Here is a 22,144-nt window from a genome sequence, read left to right as displayed (position 1 = left end):
CTCTCTCACCATTAAGAAGTTTTTTATAATGTTCAGATGGAATCTCCTTTCCTGTAGTTTGAAGCCATTGTTCCTTTGCGTCCTAGTCTCCAGGGTAGCAGAAAACAAGCCTACTCCCTCCCTATGACTTCCCCTCACATCTGTATACATGGCCCTCATCATGTCTCCTTTCAGCCATCTCTTCCGCAGGCTAAACATGCCCAGCTCTTTCAGCCACTCCTCATAGGGCTTGTTCTCCAGACCCTTGAACATATGAGTCGCTCTCCTTTGGACTTAGAGTCAACATCTCCCTTGAATTGAGGTGCCCAGAATTGGACACAGTGTGATTCCAGGTGTGGTCTGACCAAAGCAGAATAGAAGGGGAACATGACTTCCCTGGATCAAGACACTATACTCCTATTGATGCAGGCCAAAATCCCATTGGCTTTTTTAGCCACCGCATCACATTATTGGCTCATGTTTAACTTGTCGTCCACGAGGATTCCAATATCGTTTTCACACGTACTGCTCTCGAGCCACACATCCCCCATTCTGTATCTTTGCATTTCATTTTTTCTGCCTAAGTGGAGTATCTTGCATTTGTCCCCATTGAACTTCATTTTGTTAGTTTTGGCTCATCTCGCTAATCGGTTCAGATTGTTTTGATTTCTGCTCCTGTCTTCTGGGGTATTGGCTCTCCCTCCCAATTTGGTGTCGTCTGCAAACTTGATGATCATGCCTTCTAACCTTTCATCTAAGTCATTAATAAAGAGGTTGAACAGGACCAGGACCAGGACAGAACCCTGCGGCACTCCCCTCGTCACTTCTTTCCAGGATGAAGAAGCATTGGTGAGCACCAGCTGAGTTCATTCGCTTAACCAATTACAGATCCATCTAACTGTAGTTTTGCCTAGCCCACTTTTGACTAGTTTGTTTGCTAGGTCATGGGGGATCTTGTCAAAGGCCTTACTGAAATCCAGATATGCTACATCCATGGCATTCCCCGCATCTACCCAACTTGTAACTTTATCGAAAAAAGAAATCAGATTAGTCTGGCATGACTTGTTTTTGATAAATCCATGTTGACTATTAGCAATGACCACATTCCTTTCTAAGTGTTTGCAGTCCATTTCCTTAATTACCTTTTCCAGAATCTTGCCTGGTATCCACATGAAGCTGACCGGATGGTAATTGTTTGGGTCATCCTTTTTTCCCTTCTGGAAGATAGAGACCACACTGGCCTTCCACCTATCTGCTCGTGTAAGTATTCAGAATAGTATCCATTTCATATCCTTATACAATTAGCGCTTATCACTGAAACAAGGAGACAGATTCACACAAACTAGAACAACTTTGGAGTTGGGGGACTTTTCAGAACAGAACTTTCCAATTTTATTTGGCACTGCTTTTTTCAGTGAAGGAACACAAGTGGATACTTCCCTGATGACTGTTAAATGTACCTAATTGTAAGGTGCTAATTCTTCCAGTGAAGACTGAGCAGTTGTTGTTGTTCATTCGTTCAGTCGTCTCCGACTCTTCGTGACCTCATGGACCAGCCCACGCCAGAGCTCCCTGTCGGCCGTTACCACCCCCAGCTCCCTCAAGGTCAGTCCAGTCACTTCAAGGATGCCATCCATCCATCTTGCCCTTGGTCGGCCCCTCTTCCTTTTGCCTTCCACTTTCCCCAGCATAATTGTCTTCTCTAGGCTTTCCTGTCTCCTCATGATGTGGCCAAAGTACTTCAACTTTGTCTCTAGTATCTTTCCCTCCAGTGAGCAGTCGGGCTTTATTTCCTGGAGGATGGACTGGTTGGATCTTCTCGCAGTCCAAGGCACTCTCAGAACTTTCCTCCAACACCACAATTCAAAAGCATCTATCTTCCTTCGTTAAGCCTTCCCTAAGGTCCAGCTCTCACATCCGTAGGTTACTACAGGGAATACCATGGCTTTGACTAGGTGGATCTTTGTTGCCAGTCTGATGTCTCTACTCTTTATTATTTTATCGAGACTGGACATTGCTCTCCTCCCAAGAAGTAAGCGTCTTCTGATTTCCTGGCCACAGACTGCATCTGCAGTAATCTTTGCACCTAGAAATACAAAGTCTGTCACGGCCTCCACGGTTTCTCCCTCTATTTTCCAGTTGTCAATCATTCTTGTTGCCATAATCTTGGTTTTTTTGACGTTTAGCTGCAACCCGGCTTTTGCGCTTTCTTCTTTCGCCTTGATTAGAAGGCTCCTCAGCTCCTCCTCGCTTTCGGCCATCAGAGTGGTGTCATCTGCATATCTGAGGTTGTTAATGTTTCTTCCAGCAATTTTCACCCCAGCTTTGCATTCATCCAGCCCCGCACATCGCATGATGTGTTCTGCATACAAGTTAAAAAGGTTGGGTGAGAGGATGCAGCCTTGCCGTACGCCTTTCCTGATCTTGAACCAGTCTGTTGTTCCGTGGTCAGTTCTTACTGTTGCTACTTGGTCCTTGTACAGATTCCTCAGGAGAGAGACAAGGTGGCTTGGGATGCCCATCCCACTAAGAACTTGCCACAATTTATTATGATCCACACAGTCAAAGGCTTTAGAATAGTCAATGAAGCAGAAGTAGATGTTTTTCTGAAACTCCCTGCCTTTCTCCATTATCCAGCGGATATTGGCAATTTGGTCTCTCGTTCCTCTGCCTTTTCTAAACCCAGCTTGAACATCTGGCAACTCTCGCTCCATGTATTGCTGAAGTCTTCCTTGCAGGATCTTGAGCATTACCTTACTGGCATGAGAAATAAGGGCCACTGTACGGAAGTTTGAGCAGTCTTTCGCATTTCCCTTTTTTGGTATGGGGATATAAGTTGATTTTTTCCAGTCTGATGGCCATTCTTGTGTTTTCCATATTTGCTGGCAAATGGCATGCATCACCTTGACAGCATCATCTTTTAAGATTTTAAACAGTTCAGCTGGGACTGAGCAGTACAAGCCTGTAAATGCTCAAGAGAAACAACTGCAAAAGCACTACTTTCTGTGGGTGATCATTCTTATAGGGGCACAGATGGTGCACATAGAGGCAGAAAACTCTTGCGTATCCAGATGTTTTAGAGTTTAAATCCCATGCTTTAAATTTGACTGAAGCCTCCAGAATTAATGTTCAAAACATTTGGAAGATTAAAACTCCCTTATTCATAGCATAAAGGAATGCCAAACTTTTTTTTGCCTTCTTTCTCCCCGCTCTCTTTGTAACCCTTTATATGCCTTCACAAACACAAGAGAAATTTATAACCAATAGGAATATGTTATTAACTTTTATTTGTAACTAGCTTGGGTACCCAGCATTGCCCGCGTTATTGGAGAAAGTCCATGTTTAAATTGTACAAAATGCATAAGGCTATGGGTGAACTACAGTTCTCATCATGCCAGGTTAGCCCCGAAGAACTCCATTAGTACTTAGTTTGTCATGTTGGGCAAGTTTGCTCCAGATGCATAATCTGTGGGGTTCAGTGTGCTCTCTGACTATAGGGTAAACTACAACTTCCACTATGGTGAGTTAGTCCTCTCAAATCCCTCCAATAGGTTATTAGTCATGGGGGTTCTGTGTGTCAGGTTTGGTCCAGGTCCATCATCAGTGGAGGTCACAGTTTCTCTGGTTGTGGGTGAACTACAACTCCCAGAAAGGAGGGTCAGGTCCACCCAAACTCCCCCAGTAATCAAATTTCAGCATATCAGGTATGTGTGCCAAGTCTGATCCAAATCCATCATTGTTTGGGTTCATAGTGCGTTCTGGATGTAGGTGAACTATACATCCTAGTACCTACAACTCCTATAAATCATGACGAATTCTCCCCAAACCTCTCTAGTATGTTCAGTTGCTGATCAATTCCTCTGTTTGCTGTGTGCCATACAAAAGAATAGGAATGGGTTAAGGGAGAGGTGGTGGGTGGGGTCATGCAAATTCCACACCAATGGAGAGAGTAAGAAACACTGAGATGCCTGTGGTGGAGGAAAAATATAAAATCTAGGATGAAATTATCCCTGTATGAAAGCTTTCACTTGGGTGGTGGGCAGTATTGTGTTTGTGGAAGACATTGGCAGGCTCTTGTCCATGTTCATGGTGCTCAATATAACCTGCAAAGTTATTGGAGGGAAGGCCACTGATGTCATTAGTGGGAGCTATAGCTGTTTGTAGAGGCAGGAGCTTGTCTGTGTTAGTGGACACTCCAGACACACACACACACACATTTTCCCTTTTATTATGTGTAAAGATGAGACCAATGAATCAGAAATAAACAAAGTACATACATCAAACAAGTCAGGAATCTCTGAGTCTTCAGATGCTAGGCTCTAATTCCTATTCAGCCCGAGCCAACATGGTCAAAAACATACAAAAATAGATTATTTGAAATCTAAAATATTTAATGTATCATCTTAATGAGTTTACTATTATATCTGTTGTAATGTACATCTAAATCATATGATGTAGAGTACCAACAGGATAGAGACAGATCAGCATGTCTATGGTTATGTTGTTAAGCAAATTGGCAGTAATTTATCATACAACAAGTCGCTCCTAACATGAAAAAAATCATACAACAAGCACCATCTTGCCCATGGCACCCTGGCTGTGAATTATGTCTTTCTGGGCCTGGGCCACTTTCTCCAGTGGATATTCACGGCCCACAAATGGTTTCAGCCAGCCAACTTCTGCGCCTGCAAGAACAGCAGCTGCACATTGCTTCATCTCCTCCTAAACAAAGGAAAGCAAAGCCCCAGATTCTAAGTCAAACATTTAAGGACACCTTTTGGCCCTTTTCAAGGAGGCATCTGTCAGGAATTCGGTTTCTAAATATATGCACTGTGTGTAGATGGTCCCGGGTTTTACCAAGACAGGGCTAGGTAAGGATTCTGCCTGAAACTCCAAAGTAGAGGTAAAACACATGCAGCCTCAAATAGCCACTATTGCCTTTTTTAAAATGCTCACAGGCTCATCTCTCTCGCAACCCACTTTTTAAATAATTACAACCCCACTTTCCCAAAGAATGTGTATCTGCCAGTGTTAATTTTTTTTCCTGAACCAGCGTATGATACTTATAGAAGGCTGCTGAGAGTCAGCATTAGCAATAATGGATTAGATGCTTGGGTTTAGTATATGGCAATTTCCTATCTTCCTAAATTTGTATTTATATGCTATGCAACAGAAAAAAATGTGGGCTTTACAACCAGAAATCTGCATGGACAATGAATGTTCTCATGCCTTTTCTAAAAAACCGAAGTCCTGCAAATCCATTAAAATGAAATCCTAAGGACAGGGGAAAGACGTGGATGGAAATCAGGATGATTTCTCTCCTGTCCCCGATCAGGAGACCTCAGGCTTTAAAATAATTTTGTCCAAAACCAGTATAATTTAAACAGGACAGAAATGCAGGCCAGAATCCTGTTGTGTAGTTATGAGTACGTAACCTAGAACGTTATTACTGTTTTGTAGTCATAATCTCTAAGTAACCCTTCCTTTAAGGACTAGACAAAGAAAGGGAATATCGGTCTGCATTTACAGGGAAGCAGCTGCACGTAAAAAGGGTCTGGTTCACCTGTTCCTATGGTCCTATGCCCTCTTGCTGATTTTGACCTATGAAACCTTAGTCCAGGTTATTTAAAGTACCATATCTCTCTCTACGAACCTATCAGATAGCTATGGTCCTCCCAGGAGGGACTTTTGTCTGCCACACCACCCACTCCAAAATGTTTGGTGGGAACATGGGAAAGGGTCTTTTTGGTGGATGCTCCCAGACTGTGGAACTGCCTCCCAAGACAGACCAGGATGGTCCCATCCAGTTAAGACATTTCTTTGTAATCAGGAATTTAGGTGATGATGAGGGGCATACTTCTGGGGAGGTTGTAGGGTAGTTGGGGAGGATATTTACTTTTAAATGTAATTTTAATTGCACGAGTATTTTACTGTATCTTAACTATATTTTGAATTCATAACACAAATATTTAGTTGGGTTTTTTAAAAATTAAAAATCACTTTTTAATTTACTGTTTTTAAATTTATTAGGTTGTGTCATATGATTGTGAGGTGATGAGTCGCCATGGGGAAAAATGGGGTAGAAAAAAAATTAATAAAATAAAACAAAATCAGCAATTTGCAACAGGTGTCCTATTTCAGCCTGTTGCTCTGGAGATGGTTCACAGAAGGGAGGAGGACTGTCAGACAGCTGTTTTCTAATCCACAAAGGAGCAGATCCCTGTGAACCACAACAGCTCCTTCCTAGTAAGTGGGGGCTGAGGTGTTCACTGCAATTATGGTGTTCATACAGATGCAAATCCCCAACAGGATTCTGTCCATAGCAACTAAATCACCAGATTAAAACAGCAAAAAGGTTATCATTTTACCTTAGTTGCAGAGAATAAAGAAACTCCTCTGATACTTGTTTCTTTAGCCATGGTTTCCCTAGGATTTATCTGAATGACTCCTCGAGAACCCACAATCTGTCACAAGAGAGATGGAGAAAATAGCATTCTAGATGTCTGAAGATTTCAGCAAAATTCTCATTAAAATTTGGGATGGATGCTTACCATCACTCTCCCTCCACTTGACAGCAGTTTCAAATCATTGTCAAGGTTGACATCAGCCAGCATCTCTATTATTATATTGATATTTTGGGCAGCAGGACTTCCCTATATGACAAATACATTACTTGTTAAGAATTGTAAAACTAGTGAAATTCATCTTTGAAATTCACAATGTTTTGTTCTTATCTTCACCTGTATCATTCTTTACTCAGCTTACAAACATTACAGAACTAAACTATAACAGATACAAAGCAAACATAGAAACAAACAAAAAAGCAAATAATTTGAAAAACAAAACGGAAAAAGACTAGGTGGCAAAATTAAACTGTCAGGGTATGCTGGAAAAAAGTCTTCAACAACTAGTTAAAGACAGAATAGCAATGGGGCTCACAGATCCCAGTAGTAAGAGACTACAGCATCTCAGTGTCATTACCACCACTGTACTCAATAGGACTTACTTCTGAGCAAAGATGCACAAGATCACCCTGAAGTTACAATGCAGAATTATACCCTGGAAATCAGAGAGACAAGTATAAGGTTGTGCTCAAATTACCTGAATCTCAGATATATAATTCTCCTTGTTGTGATTAAATACAGCATGGGCTCCGCTTTTCAAAACCAGGCTCATCCCTGCCTCAGTTCCAGCTGTGCCCAAGATCTTCAAGCCGTAAGCTCTTGCAATCTGGCATGCTGCTATTCCAACCTAAGAAAATTGTGTGTGTGTGAGAGAGAGAGATGTACTCAGCAAACACTGTGTTTACATTTGTAATACAGGTGTATTAAAATATCATTTTCTTCCAACATTATTTTGATTTTTTTGCTGGCTCCTTCTGAATGAAACATTTCCAAAACCTCTTAACAGAGTGCCCTTTCTAATTTCCAGTGGGGTGAGCCCACACATAGGCAAACTTGGGCCCTCCAGGTGCTTTGGACTTCAACTCCCACAATTCCTAACAGCCTGCTGGCCCAAATTTGCCCATACCTGAGTTAGCCTGGTAAAAAACAACAACAAAAGAGCCCCAACGATTTCATGACACATATAAGATTAACAAGATATATTTGAACAGCTTTTGTGGACTGCTGCCAGCTGTATCATATATCTGATGATACCGTGTGCAATTCACAAAGGCTTGTTGGTTTTCAAGATATTCTGTTGCCCTTAATAACTTTCACTGACTTCACCTCAGCTCTCTTTGTTTATAAAGTCCTTGCTACTCGATACATCTACATATAATTGTTGATCTTCAAGATATTTTGTTGTCCTTAATAACTATCGCTGACTTCCCTGTAGCGCTGAATGTTTTTAAAGTCCTTGTTACTTGATACATCTACACAAAACAATATACTATTTCTCTTAGTCACTGTGCAGACAACATCCCTGAAACAAAATCAGGGAAATAAATAATTAAGCCAACCAACTGTACATACTTCTGTTTCCCCTTCATAGAGAGATTTTACTATCAGCTCAATTACCATATACATCCATTCAGTCTTCAAATTTCCAAGGTAAGAATGATCAGCAACCTCTCAGTAACATGACTTGAAGCCATGCTTAGGAATTACACTTTGAACATAGGAAGTGCTCTCTCTAAGCACAGTGATCTCACTTGGACACAGTCACCTCCATCCATTACAGAATGCTGTAAAATGTGCTTACATAATAGGGTCTCACTTGGCACCAATTAAACATTTAAAGGTCCACATATTGAACCATTACAAGAAATGCAAAAACAATATGTAGATAGGAACTCTGCCAGAAAAAAATTCTAGTAGAGTAAGTCCACCTGAATCCTTATGGCAGTTAATCTACATTCTGAAACTGCATTATATGGCAGTTTAGATGGGGCCAGAGATGAGCAACCCTTGGTCCTCCAGTGTTTTAAAGCATATCTCCTACAATTCATGATCACTGGAATGATAGTGCATCAAAGAACAGCAAATTCTACTAAACATGTTCTCATGAATTGCATGACTATAAGAACCCCATGAAGATGATCTAAATGGTCTGTTGGCTTAAACACCCAGAGAGCATTTCAAAAAAGGAGGTGTGGATTGTGCACTGGGGCACGCTTCCAAGTACAGAACAGAAACAATAATCTCTACCAAGCATTGCATTTTAATATGGGTTCCTGTAGGAAAAAAATGCCCCGGTTTTTCATACATTTGAAACTTTAAAAGAACTGCGATTACAAGAAAGCATAATGCCACAAGAAACAAATAACTCTTCCCCATACAAGGATTAGATTCCAATACCCTATAACCAGAGTGGGCAACCTTTTAAGGCCTGAGAACCATTTGTGCTCCCTTCCATGGCACCTTGACAGGCTATATCCTTAGTATATCTATTGTTTATATGTTGCTTCATTTCTTATTTAGTGTACTCAGGCATTATAGACATGACTGGCATAACACCTAAATAAGGTATAACGAAACAAGGAGAACAACCTGGGAGATCTTGTTGTGTTGCTGTTCCTAGTGTTACGAGTTAATGAAGAATCTCCTTTAATATAGAAGTCGTTATTTTAGAAGCTGGATTTTTTTTACTACCACTGGTATTGGACTCAAGACCTTTCACAGCTCCAAGACTTATTTAAGACTGGTTGTTTCTATGTTTTTCTTTATGTCTGTTACTTATTTCGTGAATAGTATATCCTTAGTTGAATTATAATATGAGAATTGTACTTTTACTACTGTGAATTTTGAAGTCTTTTTGACATAGTAATACACTATGAAGTAACCTACTCTGAGGCAGTTTTGCAAGTCAAGCACATATATTGTTGTTTTGTAGGCTACATGCTTTCCCATTTGCAGAGAGGGGAACACCTGCAAAACAACAAATCAGAAGGCAACCAGGTAACCATGTCCCATTTCTAGAACTGCTTCCTTGGCCGAAACATTCCCATATCTGCCTTACAACCACAAAACAATACCTACCCCTCCGCTTGCTCCATGGACTAGCACAGTTTCTCCTGCCTTAGCACAACCTCTGAAAAGATACACAAGAATACTGTCAATAAGAAAAAATACTATGCTATGTAGTCAACAATGTTATGGTTTCATTTCTTTTTTTTTAAAGGCATCAGTCAAAATGGACTATTAGTTAATGAACTATTGGTATATGAACAGCCACCATGTATTCTGGGTTTCCTTCATGGCAACAACATTTATATGATTTCACAATACACATATGGAAGATCTCTTATGTATTTATAATTACAGGAATATTATGTCAAATATACAATAAAGAGAATTATAGCAGGATTATAGCAGGAAAAATGGACAATCAGCATTCTGAACCTGTTATTTTTTAGTTTTGGAATATATATCCCATCACCATTAGCTGACACTGTAATCCCCAATGGTTACATCAATAGCCTGCTAGGAGTGCTACAAATGGAACAAGTTTTGTGTGAAAGCCTTCAGTTAATCAATCAATATTTCCTTTTTACTTAAGCACAAAACAAAAGAAGTAGCAGGAATGTACCACTGAATGTCCACATTTTTACTGCATAAAGAAATTGGGACAAATTAATAAAACAAAATATGTGACCTCAAAACACTAAAAGAAAAGGAGAATTATTGAAAGACCCTGTAGTGAAAACTTCCAATTGCAGCACCTTGCTTGAAGTGCATGGAAAGGATTTTGTCAAATGATGCAATTCAGCATTACTGCCCAAAACAGTACCAAAGGGGGAAAGAGTTACAAAGGAGGAAGTGGGGTTGCAGTGGTCTATAGGGATTCCATCTCCTTGAACAGATGCCCCATACCACAGACACCCTCAGTTAAACGCATGCACCTAAGGGTAGGAGAACGGGACAGAATAGCGATACTTGTAGTGTACCGATCACCCCACAGCACTATAATATCCCTGCCTGAGCTAGCCGGGGCGATCTTGAGCCTGGCACTGGAGCCCCAATGGCTTATAGTGGTGGGAGACTTCAACGTTCATGCAGAGCTTTCTGTTGGGAGCGCTTCAGGATTTCATGGCAACCATGGTGCTGTCCTAAGTAGTTTCTGGCCCTACTTACAAAGCTGGACATGCATTGGACTTGGTTTTCTGTCAGGGGTGGGAGGAAGGTGGTAGTGTGGAGAAACTCTCTTTAGTCCCACTGCCCAGTTTAGACTCACTGCACTTCCTATCCTACGACCATTAAATGGTCCACCCCAGGAGGCTTATGGATCCAGAAGGTTTCCTGATGGCTCTTAGGGAATTTCCTGCCACCGAGGCAGGTGATTGTGTTGATGCTCTGGTCGCTCTCTATAATGGGGAAATAACCAGGGCAATAAACGCAATAGCTCTGGAGCGACCCCTCTCACATAGCAGAGCTAAACCAACCCTGGGTTCAACGAGGAGCTGGCAGCGATGAAGCTAACAAAGAGGAGTCTAGAGGGCATGTAGCACTCATCTCGCAACGAGTCAGTCCGAGCAATGGCATGTGCCTATGCAAGAGTGTACTCCATAGCAGTGAAGACCACAAATAAATCTCACACTGCGGTCAACATTGTGTCTGCAAGGAACTATCCAGCTCAGCTGTTTCAAATGGTCAGGGATTTGTTGAACCCCACCACCCATGATGGGGTCCCTGGCCCTTCGACAGCTCACTGTGCGGCATTTGCTCGGTTCTTTGCAGATAAAGTCACTCTGATTCACTCCGACCTGGACGCCACAGTAACTGCAGTCTCTGGAGATGTAGCGAGAGCACCTGCTTGTCTGGTTTTAATGGATTCATTTCAATTGGTGCAATCCGAGGACATGGACAAGATTCTTGGAGACATGGGGCAACCACATGCATCCTGGCCCCCGGCCCATCCTGGCTGATAAAGGAAGCCAGAGGGGGTTAGCAGAGTGGGTAAAGGTGGTGGTTAATGCCTCCCTTCAGGCAAAATTCCACCATCACAGACACGACTGGCGTGGACGAGAGAGAAGGCCTCCTCAGTGATCGCCCCTCTGCTATGAAACTCCCTTCCTGGCGAGATTAGATCAGCCTTCCTCTCGTCATTCAAAACGACGGTAAAAACTTGGCTGTGGGACCAAACCTTTGGGACACTGCAATAAGGCAATATTAGGAATCTATTCAGTATGGCTTCGGTATGGCTGATTTGAGACGGGTTTAATCAATTGATTTTAAAGTGGAGATTACTGGTTTTAAGTGTTTACATATATATATATATATAGTTTATTTTATGTACATATATATATATAGTTTATTTTATGTTCCAACATTGAATGTTTGCCATATATATGTTGTGCTCTGCCTTGAGTCCCCTTCAGAGTGAGAAAGGTGGAATATAATTTTGTTTTGTTTTGTTTTTTTAAAAAAATATTAACACCCTTGTGGAGACTGTTTTGCAGTCTGTTCAGCAGATTTCACCTCACTTTCTGTCCCTGTGAGAATTGGATTTTGAAAAATGTGGCTTGTTGTGGAAACAAGAATTGGTGAGACAGCTCCAGTGGAGACACCTTTTCCCCATGATAACTTTTTCAGGAGTGAATTTTCCTTCCTATGGGCAGATTTCTCTCACTTCCTGTTGTCTCACCCCTATTCTTAACTATGAGTAATTTGTAAATTGGATAGTTGTAACCCAGGGACTGCCTGTAGATGCTGTAGGCTAGTTAACTTTTTTGTGTTGTGGACACAAAATAGGAACACCAGACACAAATCCTTAAATATGGTAATCACAAATTCACAGTCATGGTTCCATTTATTGTGCCAGCAGGAGGGAGATCACAGAAGTGGATTTCCACACTTGCTCCTTTTTCCAGCAATTCCAGAAATTATTGGCATATGACCAGAGGACTTTCTGGATGAGCTGTATGCTAGCACAGAGAATGGAGAGTGGAAGGGACGGGGGAAAGTTGCCACCTGAGTGACAGCACTGGGAGGAGCACAGTAAAAAGGCAGGCAGGCAATGTGCCAATGACCATCACAGCACTGAAGTGCATACTGCCATTCATATACAGAAGCTCACATTTTGGAAGCCTTTATAATTCTCATTATCTAAGCCCTGCAAGTTAAACTATTTTTTCCTTTTTCTGATCAAGACAAAAGCTCTCCTTACTGCTTCTCTATGGCTATGGCAAATGACTCCAAATCCCCCCAAGCAGGAGTATTTAGTGTTAGTACTGCATTAAAAATAACAAGCTATCTGAAACTGAAAAGTTCTGGTCCCTGGATTACTCTAACTATCCAGGACTTCTACACCTTATAACTCATGTGTGTATTTAGTAGAAAGAATTAAGCATCTGTATTTTAACTGCTCCAAAGCCATCTTAGGATGATGTCTTACTTTTGAAACAGAGCATGGTATGCTGTAAAATATGGAATTCCAATTGCAGCACCTTGCTTGAAGTCCAGTTTATCAGACAAGGGAAAGACTGAGTCAACAGCTGCAACAGTATATTCAGCATAACCGCCAGAATCAGTGTCAAGAGTAAAAACCCGGTCTCCTTTCTAGTGGAAGAAAACAAATGCACAAAGTGAAGCCTTGTGCTAAAATGTTCTCTGCAATTTTCGTGTGAAAACAATCTAGCAAGCTCTGAAATGCAGATGAAACAAGCATGATAAGAAGCATTTTGCTAGCTATATCAAGTAATGCCAGGGATGGCAAGAGAATGGCAGATCAAAATACAATTTTCTGAAGCACAGCATTTCATTGTGCTTTCCAAAGTTATAGAAACATCTGAAGTAGTTCTTGCCATCTGAAACGCAACCTATTTGTGCTACTTTCACAATGCAGATAGAGTGGCCTCACTGGGATTTGGCTCCAGAACCCATCATGGCTACCAAAATCAGTGGATGATCCAATTTCATTATATAAAATGACAAAATCAAGGTTTGGGGTATTTGTTGGGATTTTTTTTTGGGGGGGGGGGGGGCAGGGATTCTAGTGTACTTGGCACAAAACTGTAAAACTTGGAATTGCAGATTCATCTTCTTTGTTTTATAGCAGTGGAGAATTTCCCCCTCCCCTCTTTTCCTCCAGATGTGTTATAGTTGGTGAACTCTCCTGAATGTCGGGCAAAAGGGAAAGAAAGAGAACAGGGCACTCCTAAAGACTGCATGAAGCACTCTTCACATTAGCAGAATAACACTGTTGGGTACAGCCCATGAAAGTGCAGGACCTTTGAAACATGATGGTACAATTGGAACTTCCACCCTGAAGTTCACTTACAGGGATTTCATTTTCATTAGCTACGCAACTATGTTGGGAAGATTAATAAATAGCCCCTTTCAATCATTTATAAAACCAGACCAAGTAGCAATAACAAATATTTTCCCCCAGACAGAAATTGTAAGGAAATGCCAAGCTGCCAGTGATAGCATTGCATCAGAAATAATAAATAAACAACCTACCACAATATGGACTTTGGATAGGTAATAGCTAGATAACTACCAAAACTAAAGCAAACAGATTAAATGTTAATGTTTAAATATTTTCCAAAGAAAATGTACCTGGACTTGAAATAACTTTAGTATCTACGATTACATGCTATCAAACTGCATCTGTTTAATGAAGCATGTGCAATGAAGTACAGGGTGCAATGGAGAACCAAACTTTGCTTAGTCATTCATAGGCAGAGAAGAAATTGTGGTTTTTTAACCACAATTAACGCATTGAAGAAATTAGATCTTAACTCATAATATGAAAGAGATTAAAAGTGAGAAAATAGTTTAAAATCAAATACCTTGAAAGAAGTTACATTTTTCCCAACTGCATGTACTATGCCAGATACATCTTCACCAGGTGTGTATGGCAAAGTTGGTTTTCTCTTGTACGTCCCAGAACGAATATAGATGTCCACTGGGTTAACGCCACATGCATTAACTTTAATGAGTACCTATAGAATAAAATGGCATTTGATAAATGGCTAGACGTAGAATAGAGGACTTTTTAATATACCATTTTGTATTTCCTCCCACAGCAACAAATTTGGCACTGTAAAAAAATCCATAGGCCACATTTATTGCTGACACATTGTGTTGATGTTATCCCATTTAGCTGTAATTGCACCCATTTTATTGATGATAATTTGCAGGGATTTTTAATGATAAAATTATTCTATTTTTTCAAAAAATATTTCTATTTCAGTGTATTTTTACCTGATCATTATTTGGAACTGGCAATGGAACATCTGTCTTCACCTTAAGCACTTCAGGACCACCAAATTCAAACACCCTGACAGCTCTCATCACATTTTTGGCTTTTGCCATGGCAGCCTAGCACATCAGAAATAAAACACAATATTCTTAATCACACTGTCTTTCAAAAGAAACTATTAAACTATTTGTTCTTCCACTAAATTTTTAACATTTCCTTATCTATTTCATTTTGTTGTGCAATATATCACCTTTTGATTTTCATTCTATGAAATTCTTAGCCTACAAAAAAGAACAACCATCACCAATGTGACAAAGAAATGGATCAAATAAATATAAACAAACGCAGCAGCATAGACATTATTTCTCTGCCACATGTTCAGAAATATTAATGCTTTTTAAGGATGTTCCTAAAAATGATTTGTCCATCTTGCTTTTCAAAAGTTTTATGACTCTAGAATAAAGAAAATTTGATTTTAAAAAATCAGTAAATTTTCAAATTCATGGACAAAAAGGTCAGTAAATGCTGGAAGCTAATCTGGCACACAAAATATTTTGATTCCTCCTCTTTTTGCTTTTGAAACAAAAGATACCAATATTTCTGCAGCATAACTACAGGCTGAATAGTAACATAGAACATGTTAATTATTAATAAATATTATTTTCCAAGTATATTCTCAGTCATATTAATGCAAATTGCTCAGACATTCCATGATTATATGGGTGAAAAAAGGGAGAATCAAGTTTCACTGACCACAATATGAGAAAACATGATTCCTCACAATATGAGGAAAACGTGTACTCTCGCCTCCATCCTCACAAATTATAATGCCTTCCAGAAGAAGAGAACAGAAAGTTTAACTACTTTCCCACATATATTATCAGTTGTATTCCCCCAATACTACTGATATGCTAATCTTAAAGGCAGCTACAAGTAATTCATACAACCTGAAAACTGGAAATCAAAATTTCCCAATACTCCTTCTAGTTCAGTCCTAATGTGACAGAACTGGCAGAAAGTTTAAAATATACCGTATTTTTCTAGGTAGATTTTTCAATAGCTCCTGACTTGTAAGCAGGGCTAAGTACTAGGCTCATATGGATCAATGATGATCAAGGCTAGATTTTTTTCTCTCCAAAGCTTGTATTAATGAATAACATATCTGCAGCTGATATATTCCTGAATTTACCATGGAAATGGGAAACTGTGAATTACAGCAAACATTATTCTCTTGGAAGTTACTATAGAATTTCCCACAAGAAACTAGAAAATTCCTAGATAGCTATCCTCTAGGAATTTGCTTGGTGTTCCAGTCCAATTATGGAAACTTCTGGTGGAAGCAAACAAGAGACTCACCTGGAGAACCTGGAATATTCCAAGAAAAGAGATATGTTGTCAGATGTGAGCAGGTAAAGCCAAGGTACTGTTCCTGCAGGTAGAGAAATCATACTGTATTTTATATCAGGAGAATACCTCTTAATACATTAATGCCAGGAAGCCACCCTAAGGCTAACAACACTAACACCACCTGAAATTATTATTAATAGTAGCATTGTTTTTCCCAGAACTGCAAGTCAAGGTGGCTTACTAATGTAATGCTGATGCATTGGATACTGAAGAAAGTAACACTTGGGGTAAAAACAGGAGTGCTAGATGACTATAAAATGCTTCGTTTTCATTTACGGAATCTTTGAACTTTTCATTTCATTCATCACTATAATTGCTATTGGCAGCATCAGCATGTTAACAACTGCAGATATTTAAATCTTTATATACCACAGAATCTGTGAAACTTCTATATGGATCAGTTTGAACTTTTGAGTATGAATGACATAAGATTCATGTTTGGACAGAATTAACTAGGAAATAGGGAAGAAAAGGAATCTAGTTTTACCTTTAAAACTAAGCTGCACACACACAGCCTTTATTGGCATATAACAACAAATCACAACACAGGTATATACAACAACAAGAAGTCACAGATAAAAAGAAAACATACTTAAACGTTACTAATCTCAAGGATAAAATTTGCCAGTGTCACAAAAGAATACATCAGGGTTGTTCAGAAGATAGGGAATTTTATAGAACCCTTGCCATTGAGAACACTAAAATTCCTGTATTTCATCTATATATTCTCATGTTTGGGGCAAACAAACAAAGAATGGTGAAGTATTTCAACAGAGACCAAGTCACAAGAACAAACCGAATGTTCCACTGTTTTACATCTCCCATCTAAAAAGAGCTGATAGCAACACATTGCATCTTGCAGCCACCAAAGCTAAACTAATTTATATTAGTTTGTGCTTAGTTGTACTTCAAGCTACTGCTTCAACACATAGATGGAGGCTGGATCTACACTGCCATATAACTGGATTATATGAGGGCCCTTCTAGACAGACCCTATATCCCAGGTTTTTTTGCTTTAAACTGGATTATATGAGTCTCCACTACCAGAAACTCTGGGATAAACAGAAAACCTGGGATCGGATCCTGGGATATAGGGCCTATCTGGAAGAGCCCTGAGTCTATACTGCCAAATAACTGGATTATATGAGTCTACACTGTATGAACCTGCCCAAGCCCCAAGATCTTCAGGAGAGGCCCTTCTCTCAATCCCACCTCAATCTCAAGCCCAGTTGGTGGGAATGAGAGCAGCTCTTCCTTCTTGGTGGCAGCCCCTCAACTCTGGAACTCCCTGCCCAAGGATGTCAGAATGGCCCCCTCCCTGCTGTCCTTCCAGCAGCAGACTAAACCCTTTTTATTCAAACAGGCATTTAAAGATGAAGGTGTTATCGAGTCAGGATGATTTAAAACTCTGAATATGTTTTGATTGGTTTAACTGATTTTTTTACAGCTGTTTGTATTTATTTCTGTTCTTAATATTTGTATATTTATATATTTTTAATTCTGTGCTAATGCTTTTATGTCAAGCCACTTTGAGTCTACTTTGGGGAGATAAAGTGAGGTATAAATAAATCGAATAATATAATCCAATTCAAAGTAGATAATTTGGGATCAGAAACTGGATTATATGGCAGTGTAGATTGGACTGGAACTAACATTAAAGTCACAGATATACAACAGTTACATGGCTGTTTGTGTGATCGGAGTGTACTGAGATATGAAGTGTGAATTAATAGCACTAAGAAATTGGCCAGCTTGAAATAAGGAGAAGCACAGCCTATTTTTTCCTAACAGATATTAAGAAAATATACTAGGCTCAGTTAGCTTTTATGCACTACATGTCCCTGAATCCAGCAGTTGGAATGGCCAGTGGCTGGAAAGCGGTCCTATTAAGACCTACTGAATTCTGTTAGTTCATGTGTCAGCACTGTCCAAATACAAAGGTAAGTAACCTCAGGTGCTTATTATTATTATTTCATATCAAAAGCATTGCATAAATTAGTATAAAACTGATAAAAATAGAAGGAGCGCAGGTGGCTAAATATCTTTTGACCAAAAATGGGCAACAGCAATGGCATTGTCTGTAGCCTCCAACAATTCTTCCTCTGTACATGAGGCAGGGCATAGTGGATAAGCATACAGATGTGGAGTTCTCTGTTCTGCTCCACAGTCACATAAGGTGTGGGATTCTTTAGATAGTGCCATTTTGGCAGGTTGCCTTTTGATCTGCCCACTCCACTTCTGAGTCTGTTCAGGGACTTCCAAGTTGCTCATTCTTGGTTTGCCTCTGGAGGAAGATCCTCGTGGGGGGAGTCATCCAGTTGGGATTTCCTGGTCAAGCTGCCCAGAGGGATACCCTTGCTGTTGCTGGAGAAATGCCAAGAGGAGTGGTAGTTCTCATAAAGCTTTTACTTGATTTGAGTCTACTTGGAGGAGGCTGGTAGCCATGTATTGGATTGCTTTCACAGTGTTCAACCTTATTTTTCTCACATTTAGTAGCAACTTCCTGTCACATATCGGCGGGGGAGGGGGCAATGACAGCTTAGCTTGTAGAGTTAACAACAGGTGTAGGTTTAAGACATCCTGCGATTACTCTGCATGTTCCATTCAATGCTATGTTCACCTGCTTTGTATGGGCATTAGTTTTTTTAAAACCTCAGGTGCTGAAGTCATTGGTTACCCTATGCCAGAAGTCTAATTCTGGAGATCTGTTTCTTATTCCCTTGTGAGTTCAGGATAGTCTCAGTTTTAGCCAGGCATAAACTGTGCAAATACCAATACTAATGCTGACAGGATACATATGGCCCACAATGCGGTTAAGCACACACAACCTTGGTTTCATGCACAAAACCATATAATTAAAATGGTGCATATAAAACTGTCTTCAGGCTATGTGTGCAACGTGTGTGTGACACAGAAGTGTCTTTTGCACTTAGGCTCCAAGATACCTCATTATGTACATTACTATGTAAACACGGATAACCCTAACTGGTTAAAAGGCATGATCATCAAGTTTGTAGATGACACCAAATTGGAAGGGATAACCAACACTCCAGAGGACAGGAGCAGAATTCAAAACTATCTTAACGGGTTAGAGAGATGGGCCAAAACTAACAAAATGAAGTTCAACAGTGACAAATGCAAGATTCTCCACTTAGGTAGAAAAAATGAAATGCAAAGATACAGAATGGGGGACGCGTGGCTCAAGAGCCGTATGTGTGAAAAAGATCTTGGGGTCCTTGTGGACAAAAAGTTAAACATGAGCCAACAATGTGATGCAGCGGCTAAAAAAGCCGATGGGGCTTTGGCCTGCATCAATAGGAGCACAGTGTCTAGATCAGGGGTCCCCAAACTTTTTAAACAGAGGGCCAGGTCACAGTCCCTCAAACTGTCGGAGGGCCGGATTATAATTTGAAAATAACATGAATGAATTCCTATGCACACTGCACATATCTTCTTTGTAGTGCAAAAAAACAATTAAAAACAATACAATAATTAAAATTAAGAACAAATATAAACATATTAATATTTCAATGGGAAGTGTGGGCCTGCTTTTAGCTGATGAGATAAGATTGTTGTTGTTGTGTGCTTTCAAGTCTTTTCAGATTTAGGTTGACCCTGAGCAAGGGCAGGGTAAATGACCTTGGAGGGCCCCTGGGCCTTAGTTTCAGGACCCCTGGTCTAGATCTTCTATTCTGCCTTGGTTAGACCACACCTGGAATATTGTGTCCAATTCTGGGCACCACAATTCAAGAGAGATATTGACAAGCTGGAATGTGTCCAATGATCAAGGGTCTGGAGAACAAGCCCTATGAGGAGCGGCTTAAAGAGTTGGGCCTGAAGAAGAGAAGGATGAGAGAAATGATAGCCATGTATAAGTATGTGAGAGGAAGTCACAGGGAGAAGGGAGCAAGCTTGTTTTCTGCTGCCCTGGAGACTAGGATGCAGAACAATGGCTTCAAACTTCTTTGGAAGCTTTTAAGCAGAGGCTGGATGGCCATCTGTCGGGGGTGCTTTGAATGTAATTTTCCTGCTTTTTGGCAGGGGGTTGGACTGGATGGCCCATGAAGTCTCTTCTAACTCTATGGTTCTAACTCCTACACACACGGATGGCCAATCTGTCCTCACCCTTTCCTTCCTATCTACAGCAGACAGGAGTGAAGGAGGCCTTTTGCTCCTTTTGGAGGGAGGGGCTTCTTGCTGACCTCACACTCTCCCGTGTTTCCCTTTGCCGCCATCCACGACCCTTCTATGCTCACCATCCGGAAGTGCAACTTCCTCCGGCCGACACTTTCCCCTCACTGACACCCGTCCCTCAAGGGAGCTCAAGCCACACCTACTCGCGCGAGAACTGCCACGCGCCTGCGCACCAGGCTTCCTCTTTTTAGTGCGCAGGCGCGGGAAGAGGGATTCGTTTTCCCAGGCTCCACTTCCGCCCTCTGCCCTGGCTCTGGTGTTTTTGCTGAATGGTCCAGTGTTCTAAATGTGAAAGAAGATGTATTGTCGAAATGCGAAAAACAGACTCTGAACAATTCTAAAGAGAACCTGAACAACCTTTAAAAGGCACCTTTTGAAGACTTTTCAAATGGAGTTACACTTTAAAAATGTACCTGCTTCGACTTACAAACAAATTCAGCCAAAGAACAATCCTACAGAACCTATCTTCTTTGTAACTTGGGGGCTGCCTATATTCCATACTACACTCTGTATTGACTTGATATTAATATTGAAATATAGCAAATAAAGACAAACTTAATGTGATATAGCTTTATTGTAAAAACAGCTTTGTGGTTTTATGTTCATTTTTATTTAAAGTATTGTTTCTTTTGTATTTCACCTCACAGCCTCTGAGGATGCTTGCCATAAATGCAGGCGAAAGGTCAGGAGAGAATGCCTCTAGAACATGGCCATATAGCCCGAAAAAACCTACAACAACCCAGTGAAAGAAGCTTCTGAAATTTGGACTGTAGTACTATGGTTTCACATCTTGACTGCTATTCACACTGTGCTAAAAGGCCTTCAGGGGCTATGGAAAATCATAAAAAGAGACAGAACGGCATCGTAAAGCAATGCATGATTTGACAATATATATGCAGTCGTTACAACAGTTGTACACTTCCCCAGGTCCCTTTCACACAGTCATATAACCCAGAATATCAAGGCAGAAAATCCCACAATATCTGCTTTGAAGGAGGTTATCTGAGTCCACACTGCCATATATTCCAGTGCAAAGCAAAAAATGTAGGATTATATTAATCTGTGTGGAAATGGCTGGTGTCTGACGAGGCCTCTGGAGGTTTTTGAGCGGAGACTGGACAGCTATCTTTTGGGAGGGTTTTGGTTGTGCCTTTCTGTCTGGTAAAAGGGGATTGGACTGGATTGCCTTTGAGGTTCCCTTCCAACTCTAGGATTCTGTGGGTCCTTCCACACGGCCATATAACCCAGAATATCAAGGCAGAAAATCCACAATATCTGTTTTGAACTAGCTTATCTGAGGCCCCTTCCACACAGCTGTATAAAATCCCACATCATCTGCTTTGAACTGGGTTATATGGCAGTGTGGACTCAAATAACCCAGTATACCAAAGCAGATATTGTGGATTATAAATTGGCTACCATCTCTCTAATGGAAACAGTCATCAGCTTCAGGGCCCTTCCACACAGCCCTATATCCCAGAATATCAAGGCAGAAAATCCCACAATATCTGCTTTGAACTGGATTATCTGAGTTCACACTCAGATAATGTGGGATTTCCTGCCTTGATATTCTGGGATATAGGGCTGTGTGGAAGGGCCCTCAGATGTCCTAATCCGATTTACTAGTCAGTGTTTTGGGGAAATGTTGTCAAATTGCCGACAGCTTGGAGCAGAAGATTAGATTTAAAGTAATTATTATTTTATTACCTGCCTCTCCTTGCTTTGTAATGGCTTTGTTTTAAGTTTATAGGCCTAAATCCTTGGCTCTGGTGTTAGTCCCTACTAAAGTGAACTTTTCATATCAGTGAAAATGTGGTAGTTTTATAAATCCTTTATTGAAGCTATGCAGCCCATCACTTCATTTTAATAGCGATACTTTTAAAAATCATTTTTCAGCTTCAATAGTTTGCTTGCT

General features: G+C 40.5%; 1 protein-coding gene across 1 annotated transcript; it reads right to left on the bottom strand.

Annotated features, from left to right (window-relative positions):
• Nucleotides 1–4,191: 4,191 nt before the first annotated feature.
• LOC132774048 (quinone oxidoreductase) lies at nt 4,192–20,390 on the bottom strand. The gene is made up of 10 exons (XM_060773735.2): nt 20,292–20,390; nt 15,985–16,057; nt 14,631–14,747; nt 14,216–14,368; nt 12,817–12,980; nt 9,462–9,513; nt 7,081–7,230; nt 6,531–6,632; nt 6,348–6,443; nt 4,192–4,701 (listed from the first exon to the last, which is right to left on the bottom strand). Exons 3-10 carry the CDS (start codon nt 14,739–14,741, stop codon nt 4,540–4,542), a joined length of 990 nt encoding a protein of 329 aa, XP_060629718.2. The 5' UTR covers nt 14,742–14,747; nt 15,985–16,057; nt 20,292–20,390; the 3' UTR covers nt 4,192–4,539.
• Between the last annotated feature and the right edge of the window lie 1,754 nt (nt 20,391–22,144).

This window comes from Anolis sagrei, chromosome 4, assembly GCF_037176765.1.
Source record: "Anolis sagrei isolate rAnoSag1 chromosome 4, rAnoSag1.mat, whole genome shotgun sequence".
NCBI lineage: Eukaryota > Metazoa > Chordata > Lepidosauria > Squamata > Dactyloidae > Anolis > Anolis sagrei.
Note: the sequence above shows the minus strand (reverse complement) of the source record. Positions and strands in the feature narration are given on the sequence as shown.

What these genes read in the sequence shown, in the direction of transcription:
- LOC132774048 (XM_060773735.2), bottom strand. Translation starts at nt 14,741, where the DNA reads ATGGCAAAAGCCAAAAATGTGATGAGAGCTGTCAGGGTGTTTGAATTT. An exon ending in CAGTTCCAAATAATGATCAG is followed by an intron (nt 14,369 to 14,630) that starts GTAAAAATACAC and finishes TTTATTCTATAG; the next exon opens with GTACTCATTAAAGTTAATGC. An exon ending in CTTTATTCTCTGCAACTAAG is followed by an intron (nt 4,702 to 6,347) that starts GTAAAATGATAA and finishes TCCTTTGTTTAG; the next exon opens with GAGGAGATGAAGCAATGTGC.